This window comes from Emys orbicularis, chromosome 23 (genome assembly GCF_028017835.1).
Source record: "Emys orbicularis isolate rEmyOrb1 chromosome 23, rEmyOrb1.hap1, whole genome shotgun sequence".
NCBI lineage: Eukaryota > Metazoa > Chordata > Testudines > Emydidae > Emys > Emys orbicularis.
The window spans coordinates 6,005,232-6,025,519 of NC_088705.1; the positions used below are offsets into that span (position 1 = coordinate 6,005,232).

The following is a 20,288-nucleotide window of genomic DNA, read 5'->3' on the forward strand; positions in this document are numbered from 1 at the left end:
CCATAACCCTAATCATTTTTTGTTGCCCTTCTCTGTACCTTTTCCAATTCTTATATCTTTTTTTGAGATGAGCGACCAGGTCTATACACAGTATTCACAATGTGGCCTTACGATGGATTTATATAGTGGCACTATGATATTTTCTGTTTTATTATCTATCCCTTTCCTAATGGTTCTTAACATTGTTAGCTTGTTTTTTGTTGTGGTTTTTTTTTTTTTTTTTTTTTTTTGAATTGCCACTGCACATTGAGCAGATGTTTTCAGAGATCTATCCACAATGACTCCAAGATCTTTGAGTGGTAACAGCTAATTTAAACCCCATCATTTTGTATGTGTCATTGGAATTATGTTTTCCAATGTGTATTACTTTGCATTTATCAACATTGAATTTATCTGCCATTTTGCTGTCCAGTCACCCAGTGTTGTGAGATCCCTTTGTAACTCTTCGCAGTCTGTTTTGGACTTAACTATCTTGAATAATTTAGTATTGTTGGCAAATCTTGCCACCTCACTGTTTACCCCTTTTTTCCAGATCGTATATGAATATGTTGAACAGCAATGGTCCCTGTACAGACCCCGGGGGACACTGTTGTTTACCTCTCTCCATTCTGAAAACTGACCATTTATTCCTACTCTTTGTTTCCTGTCTTTTAACCAATGACTGATCCATGAGAGGACCTTCCCTCTTATTCCTTGACTGCTTACTTTGCTTAAGAGCCTTTGGTGAAGGACCTTGTCAAGACTTTCTGAAATTCCAAGTACACTCAATCCACTGGATCACCCTTGTCAACATGTTTGTTGACCCCCTCAAAGAATTCTAATAGATTGGTGAGGTATGATTTCCCTTTACAAAAGTCATGTTGACTCTTCCCCAACAAATTGTGTTCATCTGTGTGTCTGATAATTCTGTTCTTTACTATAGTTTCAACCATTTTGCTTGGTACTGAAGTTAGGCTTACTGGCCTGTAACTACATCACCTATCCTCCAGTCATCTGGTACAGAAGCTGATTTGAATGATTGGATACATACCACAGTTATATACATGAAGCTTCCATAAAGAGCAAAAGCAGAACCGTAAACAGCTATTCAGACATACAAAAACTCCGTGACTATTCAGTAGATTGAGTTTCACTATAACACTACGTTTTGTCTTCCTCATGAATAGAAGAGCTACTGTATGTCAGATTTCAGAGTGGTAGCCATGTTAGTGTGTGTCAGCAAAAAACGAGGAGTCCTTGTGGCACCTTAGAGACTAACAAATTTATTTGGGCATAAGCTTTCGTGGCTAAAACCCACTTCATCAGATGCATGGAGTGAAAAATACAGTAAGTAGTATATATAATACAGCACATGCAAAGATGGGAGTTGCCTTACCAAGTAGGGGGGTCAGTGCTTATGAGGCCAATTCAGGTGGAAGTAGCCTATTTGTAAGGCAACTCCCATCTTTGCATGTGCTGTATTATATATACTGCATCTGATGAAGTGGGTTTTAGCCACGGAAGCTTATGCCCAAATAAATTTGTTAGTCTCTAAGGTGTCAGATGTTTTTCACATACAGCTTTAAAATGCAAAATGGAAAAAAACAAACCTTTCACACAGGAATGAGATGCAATCTAGAGATCTGTAGATGAAGCTATTAGCCCGTGGGCAAGCAATTTTGTTTAATTTCCTCTAGTCTTCTGAAATTTGATCATCCCAGTCTGAGTTTATCCCTCTTCAAAAACATGGGATGGGATAATAAGTTTCTAGTTTCATGTAGTATAGCATCATAAAAATCCTATCATCCCCCATAAACTCTAGTGATTTATTTTAATTATGCTGTGTTCTTTATTTCTCTTGATGCTGTTGATGCTAGTCAGCAGAGGCGTGTGGTTCTTGTTGACACTGCTTTTGAATTTAAGGGTCTCTTTCACACTGAGAGCTTCCAATTAAATTACAGTCCTCTTCTGCTGCAAGACTATAACCTTTTCCCTGTGGAAGTGTGTGTCCCTTTTACTATTTTGGGTCATTTTATGTTGGTTTTAATTCAAACATTTGGTCTAGAAGTCAGAGCATGCACCAGCTGCCAGAAAGATCAAGTTCTATTCCAGGCTCTGATATTGGCTTGCTGTGCAACTTGGGTTGAAGTATTTAAGTCAAAATCTTTAAAAGTAGCTTGTGATTTGGGTGCCTAACTCTTGGGTGCTCAACTGCAGATATCTTTGGCCTGATTTTTTTTTTTTACCCCTCTTACAGTAGTGCTAAATTTGGGTACCGAAAATTGGAGAACATTTTGGAAAACGGCCTTAGCTACTCAATGCTTCATTATTTTTTCCTTTATAAAATTGGGGCAAAAAAAATGAAGCATTGAGTCGCTATGGCCGTTTTCCAAAATAACCCCAATTTTATAAATTGGAGAATAAGTAGAACTTCTGTGCCTCGTAGGATTGGTTGTAAGATTTAATAATGTTTGTAAAGGTGATCAAGTCTTTGAGTTCATTAGATGAAAAAGTGTGGTATAAATGCAAAATGTTGTTTATTATGGTAACCTGATGATACAGAGGTTGGTTTTGGCCTTGTATTTTTCAGCAGTGATTACGCTGGCCACATTAAAGAGCAGTATTGTTGGACATTTTTGTGCACTCATGTCCTGTGCTAAAAGGATAGTGACAATGATAATGCAGAGAGGCGCTTAAAGTAGGGAATATGAGGATCCCAAGGGTTCGCAGTACATCCCAGAGAGAGGAGTTTTCAAGGGAAGAGAGGCAAAATGTAATGAAATCCTAGGCCTTGTCAGCACAATAAATTTGTATCAGTTAAAACTAAATTGATCTAGAAACTGACGTAGTTAAATCAGTGCAACTGTCTTCTTGTGTGGGCATTTTAATTTTGGTTTGTTTACTTTATATCGATTTACTTTAAATCAAGTCTGACATAAGGAATTTGTAAATTGAAATCAGTGTGTGCAGTCCTCTTCTTGTGTGGACAAAATTAACTAAATCAGTTTCTGTATAGCAGTTTAGCTAAATCAATATATTTTTCTTGATCCTTTCTCTGACATAGGCAGATGTTGTATCCTTTGAAGTAGAACCATATCTCTCTCTCCAGCACTTACAAGCCTGATTTGTAAACTATTTCTTTAAACCTATCTGTGTTCTGCAGATTGTACAAAACTCATCTGTTTGATAAAATGTTGTGTATTTTGAGAAATGACAGTTTTCTCCCCACTGATCTCTTTTTTTCTTTTTCTTTTTTTCTTGGCCTAATTAAACTGAAGGAAAATGGTTAGATCGGTGTAATCCCCCTGCTTTCGTCTTATTTTTCCTTTTGCAGCCCGACTTTCTAAGTCAAACATGATTTTTATTTTTTTTCTTATGCCAATGACTGCTTGTATTAATGTTTCAAGATGTTCTAACCTGCCTAGAAGACACAGACATCCAAGTTTGTTTTAAATAGTTTCTATCAGCATAGCATTCCTTCACAGACCCATCAGCCATTGGTGCATCATGTTTCCGGCTGTATGTTTTTTACTGGAGATAATTATTAATAGCTCTGTAGTAACCTCAAACTGCCTTCTCTTTGCAGTTTCCTAATAATTATCTTAAGCAGTTATTTAAAGTAGCAATTATCTTTGAGTCAACCACCAGGCTGTTGATTCTGCATTCTGAAATATTGGTCTTGTATTTATTTACTTTGAAGATATGATTTTAACTTGTTAAGGGTTTTTTTAAATTCTAGCTGACTAGATTAAACTGGTTTTGAGCTCTTTCAATATCTTGTGCTAATTTGTACAATAGGTATATATGGAATACAAGGGAAAACTTGCTTTAGCAGATGCAGACAATAGAGGATAAAGCTTTTCATTAGTGTAACTTTAACATTTCCTTGTCCTTCCTGTCTAATATGTAGTAATTTATTCACCAATTCGTTGTCATTTTGAACAGTCTAGTTGGAGTGGATTCTCAATCAAAAACAAAACAACTGCACTACTTTTCATTACTGATATGAGCAATGATATACAGTTTGATAGAGTCATGTTCAATGCTTTCTGCATCAAAAGCTGTCATTTCTATTTTGAGAGGAAAAGATTCAGGAATCTCAACTTTTCTTCATGTGGTACAGCTTTCACTTTCAGAAATAATGAGTCATAAAAGCAAGTCCATACAGTAGAACCTCAGTTACGATACCTCGGGAATGGAGGTTGTTCGTAACTCTGCACAAAACGTTATGGTTGTTCTTTCAAAAGTTTACAACTGAACGTTGACTTAAGTCAGCTTTGAAACCTTACTATGCAGAAGAAAAATGCTGCTTTTAACCATCTTGATTTAAATGAAACAAGCACAGAAACCGCTTCCTTACTTTGTCAAATCTTTTTTTTAAAACTTTCCCTTTATGTAGTTTACATTTAACACAGTATTATACAGTATTTGTGCGGGGGGGGTTGTCTCTGCTGATGTCTTATTGCATACTTCCGGTTCCAAATGAGGTGTGTGGTTAACCGGTCAGCTCATAACTCTGAGGTTCTACTGTATTTTATATGGCAGTAGCAATTTTAAAAGGATACTTTCAAGATATTAATCTATTCTTTACCTTTTTTGCAAATGCCACCTTGAATAAAACTGGGGGAAGGGTGTTAAAAATTTGTATGTGTGTTACTTATCTTGGGTGTATTACTTATCTTGCGCTTTACTTACTTTCAGAATTTTGCTGAGATTGGACAGTCTAATTAGATTGTCAGTTTCACTTTCTGTTATCACTAACGTTCTTCTCACTCACAAAAGCAATGCTACAGTGTTTAATTAAAGTATTTTCATTAATGCAAATCATGAAAACATTTCTGGTTTGATTTTAGTGTTTGTGAGAACTTTTTACTGTTTGGGGTTTTTTTAAATCCATATTTTGGTCATCGGGATATCTAGTCACCCTAGCAGTAGCCTATTTTATAGGGACAATTCTGATATTTGGGGCTTTGCTTTATATAGGTGCCTATTACTCCCCCACCCCTGTACCGATTTTTCACACTTGCTGTCTGGTCACCCTAGCTACTGCATAGTATTTCTGTAAGGCTTAGTCAGCATTAGATAAAACAATTGAGTAATATCCATGTAGGTTTTAGAAATATTTTCCTAGTGGCTGGTGTTTTTTTTTCTTGGTTTGTTTTATTTTGCTTTTCTGTTTCTTGCTGTTGTAATTCACTGTGGTATTAAATGGATTTGAATGCAAATCATCTTTGAAGCATAAGCTTGAATAACTGTTGGTTTTGCCTTTTGAGTGAATTGCATCATGAGTTGAGGGAAAGTCCCTGTCCCGTCTTAGTGTTATTGATATGCGAGTTCAGTTACATAGAGCATATTGCCATCACAGAGCAGATTTCAAGGATTAGCTTGTGCATTCCTAAATCTATATTTCTGTTCATGTGACAAAGCAGAGATGCACAAATTCAGAATTCAGTTACAAGACTTAGTTAAAATATTTTATCTACTTTTATTTTCCTTTTAAATATTTGAAGATTTTTCATTCATAGGTGGCTTAATTATGAAAATTGGCTGCAGTTAGAATTACGGAATAACCCGCTGGTCATTTCTGTTTCCAGAGAAATTTTGTAACTGCTTTTGCCTTGATTTTTACCATTATTGCAACAGTTTGTGGATACTAGCCAAATATTTATAGGTTAATCTCATTTTTGTAGGTATTTATACCCTGTCAAACTACCCCAACAAATTAAAAAAATTAAATGTAACCATTCACAGCACTTCTTTCAATATGTCCTGAATTTATGAGCATACTGTTTAGTTAGTTTGTACCTAACTAGCCATGAATGTCCTACTGTAGGCTTATCTAACAATATTCTTTTATGAAGAGTAATTATTGTATTTGGCACAACGGGTCTAAAGCCCACAGTAATCTCCCCCAGACAACATTCTAAACCACGTCGCATAAAACTTCAAAATTACTTTGCTCCTCCTTCAGCTTGAAGAGACAGAAATAAACCATTATATGCATTGGATCAGAAGTGAATGGGAATTGTGCCTAATATGCCAGCTCTAAATTTTGCCCCACGCCTTTTCCCATTATATCACCAGACATATATATGTTGAGATTTGTCTTTTGAAAAGCAGCGCATAGTTTCTCTCCCCACAACCCACTGAACTTTTAGGAGTGGCTTTTTTTAAATGGAAACATCAAAGCGACTTTGGATGACCCAAGAGAACATTTAGCATAACATTTAATTTCTTTGTTCATTTGGGAAGTGAGCAGTGACTCCTTTGGCATTCCCTGAAACACTTCTTATGCCTGGGGAATAACAAGTTCTGTCTTGCAGTGTTCTACATTTCTGTAATTCATACATGCCATCAGAATTGGAATGATTCTAGTGTGTAAACACAGCACGTCTTAAGCATTCTTTTGCTAGAGTGTTAAAGATTGTTAGATTGTCAGAAATTCTAGAGGAATCACACTTCACCCTGAGTGAATTAAAGTGCTTTTTAAGAGCATATTTGGGCTTGTCCAGCATTAGCCACTTCTGGCTTAAATGTTATACATTTTTTTAGGTTTCAAAGTGATAGCCGTGTTAGTCTGTATCAGCAAAAACAACCAGGAGTACTTGTGGTACCTTAGAGACGAACACATTTATTTGGGCATAAGCTTTCGTGGGCTAAGGTGCCACAAGTACTCCTCATTGTTTTTACATTTTTTTAGTCGCACATACAGGGTTTGATCTTGCAGTTTCTTCCAGGAGGTACTTGCATGTGAAGGGTACAGGGATTGGCCCAGTATTTCAGTGGCATGTAAACCCAAGTTCGATATTTTTTTTTTTTTGATATTTTTTTTAACTTTTGTATAGCTATCTGCCTGTCAGTCCTATTCTTCTCCACTGTGGTTGTAATTTAGTTGCTGTATATTTTGTAAATTTGTTGATCACAATTACAAGTGTTAGCATACATCTTCAGTTTGGTCTCTTATAAGGTATCCATGAAATAGATTCTGAATAGTTCTAAAGTCTAACAGAATTTGCTTCCCAAACTTCAGTTCTAGAGTGTCAAATGACAAGCACAGTTTAATAAAATACAAAAAAGGGTAAGTAGACACCTTCAGCTTAAAATTTGTGATTTACAGTAGTGTGGGCTAATGCAAAGTAGTAGCTGCATAACAATTTCTTTGATTTTGTTGAATTAAGTTGATTCTAATTTTTAAAAAACAGTACTAGTGTAGATAACTCATAGTGGATGGAAGCCAAAATAGAGATGACCTCCTGTTTGCTCACCCTGTTCTTGATTGGTGTTTACTCTAGTAAGTTTGCAGGCTTTTCAGATCTGATAAGATATTGGTGGTCTTTTAATTCTTCAGTGGACATCATAATAGCCTTTTTGGACTAGACATTTAATAGAACTATAGTGTGTGCATTCCAATAATAAAAGGGAGTGACTAACTTCTTGCCAACCTTCAGATCTTTGAAACTATGTTGGAGTCTTTTTTTGGAGAGAACAGGTAGTTTCACACACTGTTGTGTGAACTTGATAGTCTTGTCTTGTTTGGAGACTTTTGCAAAGTGATTCAGGAAAAACTCTAGGACTTTTTGACTCTATTGTCTCCTCCATCTCTACTAATGTTTCTTTTTTTTCCCCCCCTCCTCCTCCCCCAGTTATCACCATGTCCACAGATGGTGGCTTTGGCGCCGCTGGCAGTAGTGATGCTCAGCAAAGCCTGCAGTCTTTCTGGCCTCGGGTCATGGAGGAGATTCGAAATCTAACAGTGGTAAGAGAGTGTCCTTTGACAATGTGATAAAACCTTAAGAAAATGTTTAGTACAACAGGAGTTACCTGTTACTTCAGTGTCTTATAGTAAAATATTTTCAAAAACCAACTACATTTGGCCAAATTCTTCTTTCAGATATGTACAGATAAGTCCCTTTGGAGTCAACAGTCGAATTAGTGAATAAGTATCTCAAGGCAGAACTTGGCCCCATGCAAGAAGCTTCCTAGCTCAGCTGGGGGGTTAGAAAATGATCATCATGTAGCTGAAGTGAGCTGATTTGTCTAAATGTACGCTTTTACCAACATTTGGGATGTAGGTCAGCGATAATGAAATCAAATTTACATATTTCATAGTTTATGGAGACACAATAGTAATCCATTATAAATAGTTTTCCAGATTAAACCAAAACCTTTTAGGGGAGAGAAAAATGGAATCAAAACCTGTTTCATATAGAGGGTTGTAACTTAATTTCCTAGAAGGTTTCAAAGGTATTCAAAACCTTTGGAAAAAAGCAGTTTTGAAACAAATGTAGATGAATGGTTGTGGATTCTATCAGGATACTGGCTGCCTTTGATTAACTGACGATCAAGTGATTGGGAATATGTGTTACAGAATGTACTTACTGCTGTTTGAATTCCATAATGTAAAATGGCGACAGTGCTTCTAAATTTGTATACACTTTTGCTCCATAGTTGCCACATTCTAGCAAACAATATATATCACTGTTAAGATGTTTCCCAGAATTAAGGAAAATCTGTAGATGGAAGATTGATTTTTATTTTCTGTTTCCAGAATAGGGCTTACATTTTGTCATATTTTATTTGAAACTTGCTTGCTGACTTGGTACATTCAAAAAATCATATTTTATATCTTTTAAGTTTCACTAGTAGCAACACTTATAGCTTTAGTGCCAGGGCTAAAAAAAATTTTCTGTTGCAAAGTATATCTGGGGGGATCAGGGCTAGGTGTTTCCCCAATACTTAGGCCTGGTCCACACTACCCCCCCACTTCGGACTAAGGTACGCAAATTCAGCTACGTTAATAACGTAGCTGAATTCGAAGTACCTTAGTCCGAACTTACCGCGGGTCCAGACGCTGCAGGCAGGCTCCCCCGTCGATGCCGCGTACTCCTCTCGCCGAGCTGGAGTACCAGCATCGACGGCGAGCACTTCCGGGATCGATTTATCGCGTCTAGACAAGACGCGATAAATCGATCCCAGAACATCGATTGCCTGCCGTCGGACCTGGAGGTAAGTGTAGACGTACCCTTAGTGGAAATCCATTAGCTTCTTCCTTCACCTGATTACATCACTTTGAAACAGACTGGTAGTAGGGCCTCTGCCTTTCCCCTACCAGTTTTCCTGTACAGTTGTGAAATCCACTGAGGAAGAAGTACACTTGTGCAACATTATTGGTTAGAATTTAAATGCACAAATTTCAGGATATTTAGTTATGGCTTCTACAGTAATTACTTATTTCAGAATATTCAATGTTCTCTAGACCAATTTAGTTTAATCGATGATATTTCTACACACTTCTCACTTTGATATCTAAGCACCAATATCAATGTAATAGGCAGTTTAGGGCTCAGTATACCCATGCTCTCGCTTGTGCATAGCTAGACCAGTGCATCTTGGTGTGTTATCTCCTATTTTTCAAATAAAATATGTTCATGATTTTCTATCCTACGTTATTATATAAGCGTATTCCTGTTGAAGTTCGCAGGTATTATGGATGTGATTCTGAGGGTGGAATTTTGATAAACTTTCCTTTCAAAGGTATTATACCCACTTTAAGAATTAATTTGGCAAGTGTGAAGTTTTAAAAATAACCTGAACACAAAGTGCACAATATTTAACAAACACACACACACAAAAACCCTACACTTTTCAAATGCTTAAATAACGCAGAGCTGAACAGAATTTTGTCAGATTTATTTTTTAAAATTTCGTCTATAGGCTGAGAATGAACAAGAAAGATTTCACCGCCCGATTTTTTTCCACTTAAAAGATAAGCCTCTGAGAATAAGGGCATATAACAAAAATGCCTTTTCAAGAACAACTGACATCTCTACTACGACATTACAGTAGTCTGTCCTAAATGCCGACTTTTCTGGTTTTAATTTAAATTAGCTGAAAACAAAAGGGCTCAATTTGAAGATGGTCCATTTGAAATGAAGAACCCTGTCCTGATACAGTAGTCTAAAGATAAGCTTCCCCTTTCAGCATGTTATACAGTCTCAGCTCAAGAAACAGATGTAGCAATCTATATGCAGAGACCAGAATTAATTACTTTGATCCCTTCGTGCACTGAGCTCTTATGTGCAAGAGCTATAGTTTGTCTTCATCTGCATGTGGTAAGGGTTTATTCTACAGCTCACCTAGTATGGGCAATTTAATTTTTAACACTGCTGTCATGTGAATCTATTTATTGCATTGCAAGTTAGAAAAATGTTGAATGCCGAGTTGTAAGCTTCTGCCTGAATGAAAATTTTTAATAAGGACTGTAGGGGAAAAACAATTATAAAACAGTCCTATCTAGCCACCCTGCACGTAATCAGGCACTGAAATTATTATGTCTAGTAAAGCCAACACACTGAGTGCTGCAGCATATGTGGACTGGGACAAATTTGAGAATTCATTTACATGTATTGTGTAGAGGGGGGGTCAAAGCAGTTACCTGAGGTACAAACTGTTCTGGTTGACTGCTGTTTGAGACCATCTTTATTTCTGTTCTTGTGCTTTTGTGGTGTGCACACTTCAGCTAGAATTCTGGGGAAAAGGGGAACAGTTTAAGAATGTTTTTTTTCCCATAAAACACAGAGAAATGCAGCCTAATCTTGGAGAAACTGTAGAAAATAGTACTAATGATACATTACAGCTTCAGAATTAAGTTAGAAGAGGCTTGGTGAAAATGTTGATGCTTAATTTGGAAAAAGAAAAGGTGAAGAATCGATTCCTAAATCTTGTTTAGCTGGGTAGTAGCCAGACAACATGCCATGCTTCTCTTAAACCAAAATAAATACACAATATATGCAATGTCTAATAGCCATAGTACTTATTTACAGGAATAAAATAGATTTCCCCCCTAAAAATAACCAAATATAAGGTGTTATTCAACTGTGGCAGGACCTAGAGAAGAATTCTATCACTATGAGATTTCCTGGAAAGGATTCACAGATCTGCACAGAAGTCATAACTAATTCAAAGATTCTAGATAATAAGGCTGGAAGGGACCACTGTGACTATCTGGTTTGACCTCCCACATAACATAGACCATTGGACTTTCCTAAATTAATTCCTGTTTGAACTAGCGCATATCTTTTAGAAAAACATCCAATCTTGATTTAAATTGCCAGTGATGGAGAAGTTGTTCCAGTGGTTAATTACCCTTTCTGTTTTAAAAAAAAATAAAAAAAATTGTACCTTATTTCCAATCTGAATTTGTCTGGCTTCAACTTCCAGCCATTGGATCTTGTGAGTTAGACAGTTGTCTGCTAGACTGAAGAGCCCATTGTCAATTTTTTGTTCCCCATGTAGGTATTTGTAAACCGTGATCTAGTCCCCTCTGAACCTTCTCTTGTTAGGCTAAATAGATTGAGCTCCTTGAGGCTTTCATTCTTCTAAGGCATATTTCCTGGCTCTTTGAACTCTTTTTCCAATTTATTTACATTCTTCTTCAATTGTGGATACCAGAACTAGATACAATTTTCAGGTAGCAGTCGCATAGTGCCAAATACAGAGGTGATACGACTTCTCTGCTCCTACTCGATATTCCCCTAGTTATACATGCAAAAATTGCATTAGCCCCTTTGGCCACAGCTTTGAACTGGGAGCGCACGTTCAGCTGATTATCCACCAAAGCTTCCAAGTCCTTGTTAGAATCAGTGCTTCGCAGGATCGAGTTCCACATCTTGTGAGTATAGCCTATGTTCTTTGTTCCTATATGTGCAACTTTACATTTGGCCCTATGAAAATGCATTTTGTTTGCTTGTGCCAAGCTTACTGAGCAACCTGGATCGCTGTGTATCAATGACCTGTCCTCTTCCCCAATTTTTGTCATCTGCCAACTTTATTGGTAATGGCTTTGTTTTCTTCCGGGTTGTTGATAAAAATGTTAAATATCATACGGCCAAGAACTGATCCCTGTGGGACCTCTTTGATGATGATTGTTTGTCGACATTTAGATTGAGATCTGTCACGTGAGCGGTTTTTAACCATTTAATGTGTGCCATGTTAATTTTATATTTTATGGCATGCGGTACCAAGTCAATTAGTAGTTTTGCCAACCCCAAGAGTTCAAAAATTGAGTCAAAACTCAAAAAAATCATGACATTTGCATAAAAATCATGTTTTTAAAGAACAAATCATGTTTTTAAAGAACAAATCATGTTTTTATTTGTCTTTGGGTTTTTTTTTAATAGCCCTTCCCATTAATGCCGAATGTGTGCTAAAAATTCAACTTTAAATGCACCTCAAATGCGCGTGCACAGAAATGCAGGTCCTGGTTTCCTTTGCTTGATCCCCACTTCTTCTCCCCTTGACACACATTGCCCAGAGACCTCACTTCTCTCTCGCTTCCCACTGGCAGGTTTGTGCAGTCCTCCCTCTCCACTTTCACAACCTCCTAGTTCCTAGTCATCTAGCAAACTCCAGCAGCTGCCCCCTAGTCGCCAGCCTGCAGGGGAGAGGTCTTCCCCTGGCCTCTCGCCTCCATGAGCTATCCTTTTTCTGCACAGTCTGTCGTGGGGGTGGGTGGGGGAGAAATGAGCAAGATCCATGAGGTTGAGCTTGGAGTGCGGCCTGCTCTGCCTGCTCCAGGGCCCAGCGCCTGTACTGCAGGCAGCAGCTATGCCATCTATTGCACAGCATCATTCCGCAGATGGAGGGGGAAATGATCTAGTATATAACAATTTGAATGGCTAGGAAAAGTGGATAAGAGGGTAAACATCAAGTGTTTGTAGTTACATTACCTTGGAGAATAAAAATCGTTGCCTCTTACAGGAGGAGACAGATACACTGTTTAAAGCAGAAAGGGCCAATTTTGAATTCTTCTGAACATCACTTATCTCTTACTTTCGTTTTGAATTATGTGTAGTTGAACAGTTTATGAAGTCTCCTTTTTTTTGCTCTCTGCAGAAAGACTTCAGAGTGCAGGAACTCCCACTGGCTCGTATTAAGAAGATTATGAAACTGGATGAAGATGTGAAGGTAAATTCATATTTGGTCTTTTACGCTGTGAAACAAAACATACGGTTATGAACCCTGTTGATGAGCACTATAGATGTCATTTCTCTGGGTTGCAGTGTATGTAAGAAAAACAACCGTATTGTTCTTGAAATCTGTAGAAGAATTAAAATACCCCATCAGCTATCAGAACAATTTCACAGTTCGTGCTGTGAAAAGCCCCCTAGAAACTGGAGTGATCGTTTCTTTTTGAGGAGTGCTCTAAAATGATAAATGTGTGTGTCAAATGAAGTAGGCCAAGTTAGGTGCCTCATACAGCCTTCTCTGTCTAGGTACTTATATGGCCACTGTCACCGCAGTATCTAAGTGCTTCACAAAAATTAATGAGTTAACCCTGAGAGGAATGGAAGTAATATCTCCATTTTACATATAGGGAACCAAGGCAAGAGAGTTGACATGCTAAAGGTCAGACAGGAAGGCTGTAGGAAAGCCAGGAGTTGAATCGGACTCTTGAGTCCCAAATCAGTTCCTTACCCACAGTATCATCCTTCCTCCCAACACATTAAAGTCTGGAGATTATTTATTGACCTATAGAGAAGAGGTGCTCAGGATGCCTTACGGAGATTAGTTGACTGCACCATTGTGGCGGCTGCAGCTGTTAGCAGCTTGATAGATTTCACAGTATTTTTCAGATACATTGTTGGACAACTGTTTTCATTACTTAACTAGCTTGTATAGCAGGGCACATAATTTGTACATTTTGCATTAAAAACAAATTTCCTGACCATGTCTTGAATAAAGCATTTCCAGATGACTTTCAGTCTTTTCCCAGTTCTAGTAATGACTAGCTTCTGTCTCTGTTTTCATATCTCCTCCTTATTTCTGTGGCTTTTGCGTTCACAGAACTACAAAATCATTTAATATAAACATAGTGACATTTAAAAAAGCAACCGCCCTACAAAGGTATTTCAAATATTAGTACAAAACATCATATTTTACATTTTATCACAGAAGTGTGGCCTTTGCTATTTCATAAATTTTAGATCTGAACCCTTGAAACAAGCAAACTAAGAAATCAGTATTTATTTGGCATGTGATGGAGGCAAGTTCTGTAGTCGTCATCCATATGGGGATAAGGGCATGCATAGGTCTAAGGGGAAATCTGGCACATCTACTCATATAACAGGAAAAACAAAAAAACCTACTGCAAATATCAGGGATTTTGTTTGTTTGTTTGTTACTTATCCAATGATCTTTTTGCCTTAAATTAGAAGATTTTTATGGGATGCCAATTTCCAAGAGAGTTCATGGAGCCAATGACTTCCATCCTTTTTTGTGTGAATACCACCCGTAGGTTGGGAGACTTTAACATTTAAATACGCTCAGTGAAAAAGGTGTGTTCTTTGGCTCCGTTTGTTAACGTAGAGACATTTTTTAAACTTTGAACCAGATTGAATCCAAGCCTCTTGAGTCTCAGTTCAGTGCCTTAACTAAATTAATGCCAAATTCCCTGTAATGACGGGAAAAGGGAGATGGAAAGTAAATAATATTGTTTCCGGGTGGCCAGTTTTTAACAGGAAGGAGATTATCCAGGGAAATAAGCCTAATACAAAGGTAGCTAAAGTGAAACAGTTCTGATAGAAAGAGAATTCGAGCCAGATTCTGTTACGAAAACGAAATTTGGTGAGACTTGTGAGTCATTTATTTATTTTAAATCTTTACAATCCGTTTTTACTCTACCTGTATTCTTTACCCTAGTATGTAAGTCACTTTGTAAATGACTATTGATAGCTTCTGACTGTAAGGACTAGATTTTTAAATGAGGCCTCAACCTGGCCTCTAAATTTGTGCCCTCGTTGCACAAACAAAATTTGCACATATAAAAATGATTCATGTGCAAGCTTAGTAGATTACTGACTACCCAGTTTCACACCTACTGATGCCATATGCTCCTGCAAGTTAGGGGTTTTGTGAGCATAAAGTTAAAACAGGTGCTGAAAACTTGGCCCTAAAATGTTAATTGTAACCTAAACTTCCACAATACATATTATATCATCTACGATAAATTAGCTTGAAAAGTAGTGAGAGCTGCTGGGATAGATTATCCTCCATCAAAGTGAAAGAAGAAACTATTAGACAGGCCTTCCATTCACAGGTTATCATATGAATTGTTAGTGGAGTTTCACTTCTGTTGTTAAAGAGTAAGATTGACCAAAACTTTGTGTTAGCATAGGGTAAGCCAGTGAGCTATGCAAAATTAAAATCTGATAACCTTCATATTTCAATAAATAAACTTATCAGGAAAATTGTAACTGACCAGTATTCCTCTACAGTGCTTGATTGAAAACTGGTAGCCCTTTGTACTTCCACATCTTGCAATGAGATGGCCTTCAGATGTAATGTGGAAATCCCCTAATCTCCCAAACTACCATCTTATTCATCCCTGGACTATTTATCTGTTAATATGATACCAAGCTTCTATGATAGAATCAAGTGTAGTACATTGATTGATGAGTGAATGAAATGCACATTTTTCATTACAGATGATTAGTGCTGAAGCTCCTGTGCTGTTTGCCAAGGCTGCTCAAATATTCATAACAGAATTGACGCTACGGGCATGGATACACACTGAAGATAACAAGCGGAGGACTCTGCAGGTAATGGAGAGCTATTTCCATGAAACCTTGAACTGCCAAGTCCGTGTTTTCTGACCCCTTTTACTTTCTAAATATGAACCTTATGCAGCCTTAAAACTCCCTGTCAGAAGGGAGTGAGACAGGGTCCCTGACCAGAGACAGGTGATGGCTAGAGACTGGATACCTGACTAGGAACTCCTGGGGTGTACCACAGAGGAGGGGATATAGGTGCAATACCCTGCAGCTGTAACAGTGCCCCTTTAAAATATACTATACCTGTGGAACAGAGATGAAAATGCTTTTTTTCCCTTACTTTCTTCATGGCTACTGTTGGCACTTAGATGCCAAGGTGATACATGCCCTCAAATGCCTCAGATAAGTTGAAGTGTGAGGATTGATAGCCCTTCTAATTTTTATCCTAGGTAACATCAGAAAGGGCAAATATCTCAATCCTGTTGTGCTCATGTATACTAGCTTCAGTGAATTTCTCCTAATACCAAATAAGACCCTTCCTTTTTCTATGATTCCTGGAACCAGACCCAGGATTTTTAAAGATGTCTTGCAGCTTTGGTCATCATATGGTCGTCTATTATAGAAGTAGTTTTTAATGACAAATTACCTTGTTTGTTAGAAATTCAGCTGCTTTGTCGTTGAGTATCTTCAGAACTTGGACAAATGCTGTCCAGTAATGGTGACTTACACAATTTCACTCTTTTAGTTCCTTTTTTTTGTTTTGTTTTTAAATACCTCAATCTGACACTATGCCTGAAGAGAGTAACTCCATGGTATGTATATCTGCATCACCCTCCGAATCCATAAGTAGTTTGGGGAGGGATTTTAGTATCCCTGGTCTCCAATGCCACCCTCTCATCTTGGTAGGCTCACTGACTCTCCTGTGGGCTTTCCTTCTTCTAATGTACTTTGCAGTCCACCTGTATCTTTTAACTCTTTGCTCTTCACGCTTCCTCTTAGTCCTCTTAATTGCCATCTTACATGTCAACTTTGATCTCTTAACATCACTTGGGATACCATTTTTCTCAAATATGCTCCTAAGAACTCCTAGTTAACTCCTTCCCTCCCTCCCCCCAACTGCTTGGTTATGCTCACTTTGCGACCCTAAAATGTTCTTAAACAGTCTCTCTGGTGGTACACTGTAATATTGTCACTTTTCCTTCAGGTTGTTTCTGACTATTCTAATGAAAAGTCCCCTTGTTGAAGTTCAGTGTCATAGCACTACCTCTTGTAATTATCCCTTTGAGAGGATATTGAACGTATTATGTTAAGTTCACTGTGAATTGGTGGCTCCATGCACTTACTTCCTGAGCCAGTTCCTGTGTAACTGTGACTAAATCAAGAACAGCCTCTTCTCTTATCATAGAATATCAGAGTTGGAAGGGACCTCAGGAGGTCATCTAGTCCAACCCACTGCTCAAAGCAGGACCAATCCCCAACTAAATCATCCCAGCCAGGGCTTTGTCAAGCCTGACCTTAAAAACCTCTAAAGAAGGAGATTCCACCACCTCCCTAGGTAACCCATTCCAGTGCTTCACCACCCTCCTAGTGAAAAAGTTTTTCCTAATATCCAACCTAAACCTCCCCCACTGCAATTTGAGACCATTACTCCTTGTTCTGTCATCTGGTACCACTGAGAATAGTCTAGATCCATCCTCTTTGGAACCCCCTTTCAGGTAGTTTAAAGGAGCTATTAAATCCCCCCCTCCCCCCATTCTTCTCTTCTGCAGACTAAACAATCCCAGTTCCCTCAGCCTCTCCTCATAAGCATGTGCTCCAGCCCCCTAATCATTTTTGTTGCCTCTCTGCTGGACTCCAGTATTTCCACATCCTTCTTGTAGTGAGGGGCCCAAAACTGGACACAGCATTCCAGATGAGGCCTCACCAATGCCGAATAGAGGGGAATGATCACGTCCCTCGATCTGCTGGCAATGCTTCTACTTATACAGCCCAAAATGTTGTTGGCCTTGGCAACAAGGGCACACTGTTGACTCGTATCCAGCTTCTTGTCCACTGTAATCCCTAGGTCTTTTTCTGCGGAACTGCTGCCTAGCCACTTGGTCCCTAGTCTGTAGCAGTGCATGGGATTCTTCCATCCTAAATGCAGGACTCTGCACTCGTCCTTGTTGAACCTCATCAGATTTCTTTTGGCCCAATCCTCTAATTTGTCTAAGTCCCTCTGTATCCTATCTCTACCCTTCAGCATATCTACCACTCCTCCCAGTTTAGTGTCATCTGCAATCTTGCTGAGAGTGCAGTCCACGTCATCCTCCAGATCATTAATGAAGATATTGAACAAAACCAGCCCCAGGACCGACCCTTGGGGCACTCCGCTTGATACCGGCTGCCAGCTAGACATGGAGCCATTGATCACTACCCGTTGAGCCCAACGATCTAGCCAGCTTTCTATCCACCTTATAGTCCATTCATCCAGCCTTCTTTAACTTGCTGGCAAGAATACTGTGGGAGACCATATCAAAAGCTTTGCTAAAGTCAAGGAATAACATGTCCACTGCTTTTCCCTCATCCACGGAGCCAGTGTACTCTAAGAAAACCTATGTCACTTGGGTTGTGAAAAATCCACGCCATGGAGTGATGTAGTGAAGCAGACCTAACCCCCGGAAAAATTCTTCAATTGACCTAGCTACTGCCTTTCGGGGGGAGGATTACCTAGGTCGAAGGGAGAGCTCCTCTCTGAGATGTGAGGGGATAATTTTGCCATTACAGATCATCTTATTGCGTGTGGTGGCTCACGGTTTGCATGATTCTCTCATTCTGCTTGCCTGCCCTCTGCTGTTTCTGAATTAATAGTACTAGTTATGTGAATGGGACCATTTGGGGCTTCAAGGATGAGAATTCAGTTCCATATGATGGGCATTCCCAACTTTTATTTTACTCCGCAACCAAACAGATAGTTTTAAAACTGACGGATTATTTCCATTGTTTTTGAATTGTTACAGAGGAATGATATTGCCATGGCAATTACAAAGTTTGATCAATTTGACTTTCTCATCGATATTGTTCCAAGGGATGAACTTAAACCTCCAAAACGTCAGGTGAGTTGGGAAAACAGCTACTACTATTCTTTACATATAAGTTTGATTTTTCCACTATTTACATACTTCTGATATTAAATAGTAATATAAAGTGAGGTTCAAACATAAGGCAAGTACAGTTTATTGTAGGTTTGTGTTCAATATTTGTTTCAATCTCTTAGACATTTAGTTTTTTCTGTATTCTCAATGTGAACATTGCTGTTGCCAGTGCCTCAGAGATGTAATTGGGTACATTTTAGAAATCTAAAATCTAACGTGTACTGAACACTCCAGTGGGGATTGTATAAAATGGAACATTGGTTATCCTCTCAGTAGGCACAGTTGTGTCTGTGTGTGGTTACACCAGAAACTTCCTCCCGTTGAATGAAATCTGAGCTCAAGATCCACATTCCTTCAACCACTGAAGTCCACAAATTTGTTGTCTTTGTAAACGTTTCTCCTTAAAAGTTTGTAATTGGCTTTTCTTTGTAATAATTTCTATACAGGCAGTCATTTGGCCCCTCTAAAGTAATGTCCATGGGGAGGCAGCACAACCTAGTGGGTAGAGCACTTGCTCTGCTCCTAGCTTGCTGGATGATCTTAACAAGCCATTTACCTCTCTGTGCTTCAGTTTCCCAACTGTAAAATGGGGTAATGATATTTCCTGGTAAATTTTTTTTTTTTTTTTTTTTTTTTAAATCTTTGAGATTTACTGATGAAAACCCTATATAAGAGCGGGGTGTTATTAAAAAGATTGAAGCTTTTTTTTTTTTTCATTTTCGCATTTCCTCATTCTGTCACTTTCAAGTGTCCAGTTGTCGCTTGAGCAGGTTATGTGATGAAAACAAAACTTGTGCACCTACTGGTAACTGATTTAAAAGTGAAAACTGGTATGAGACTGATCTACGTAATTGCTGGTTGACAAGGCTGCTAATAGAGGTTACAAATAACAAAAGTTGCTAACATTAAGAATGCTTAAACATCTAGAAACCTGTTGAGCTAACACTTCAAGGCTGTTGGAGAAGAAGGAAACATGTTGCTTCCCGTAGAAGTACCACATTCTGCATTTTTCTGGGCAGTCGTTGCTACTGTAAACATCCTTGACTGGAAGCTGTAAGGTGCTAGAAGGGAGCTTTCAGTCGGATGTTTACAGCGGCAGGCTGCCACAGTCATCCTGAGCACCAGGCCTCCTTTGAAACGTAACAGGTTTGTATTTAAGAAGCACTGGTTTCTCTGCTCAAGACCAATTTTGCTGCTTCAGAAATCCAACTTTCTGCTAGACCAGTTTATCACCTTTTGTCTAAAAGGCTTATTTTCCTCCACTGTTGTACCAAGCTGTAGATATATGTAGCTGTTCATCTAGGTCCAGCGGTCAGACTACTGAACCTCCCTTCTCTACAAACTGCCTGGTAGACTAAACAGCTAGATTAACACCCAATGCCATAAAGCTTTCTAGGTAATTCTTAGATTTACAGATGATGCTTCATTCAGTACCTTGTTCAGTAGCTCCTGGAATCATTGCCTGACTTCCTTTTAAATTGTGTGGAGTTCGTCACTCCTTTCTTTCTGGATAATTAGGTCCAATGTTTTGTAGGTGCTGGAGCAAATGATTTACTTATCTGGAACTGCAACTTCTGAAGGTTTGAGATTGCCTAAAGCTTTGTGGCAAGTCCATGATAACCCT

The 20,288-nt window shown here is 38.4% G+C and overlaps 1 protein-coding gene across 1 annotated transcript in view; it reads left to right on the forward strand.

The window, feature by feature from the left end:
* The window catches only part of NFYC (nuclear transcription factor Y subunit gamma), a 56,561-nt gene that overhangs the window by 21,268 nt on the left and 15,005 nt on the right, over positions 1 to 20,288 (forward strand). The window contains exons 2-5 of the mRNA XM_065421632.1: positions 7,623 to 7,735; positions 12,874 to 12,945; positions 15,465 to 15,578; positions 18,530 to 18,625. Coding sequence (XP_065277704.1) covers positions 7,631 to 7,735; positions 12,874 to 12,945; positions 15,465 to 15,578; positions 18,530 to 18,625 — 387 coding nt within the window. The 5' untranslated portion in view covers positions 7,623 to 7,630. The remainder of the gene's footprint in view (positions 1 to 7,622; positions 7,736 to 12,873; positions 12,946 to 15,464; positions 15,579 to 18,529; positions 18,626 to 20,288) is intronic.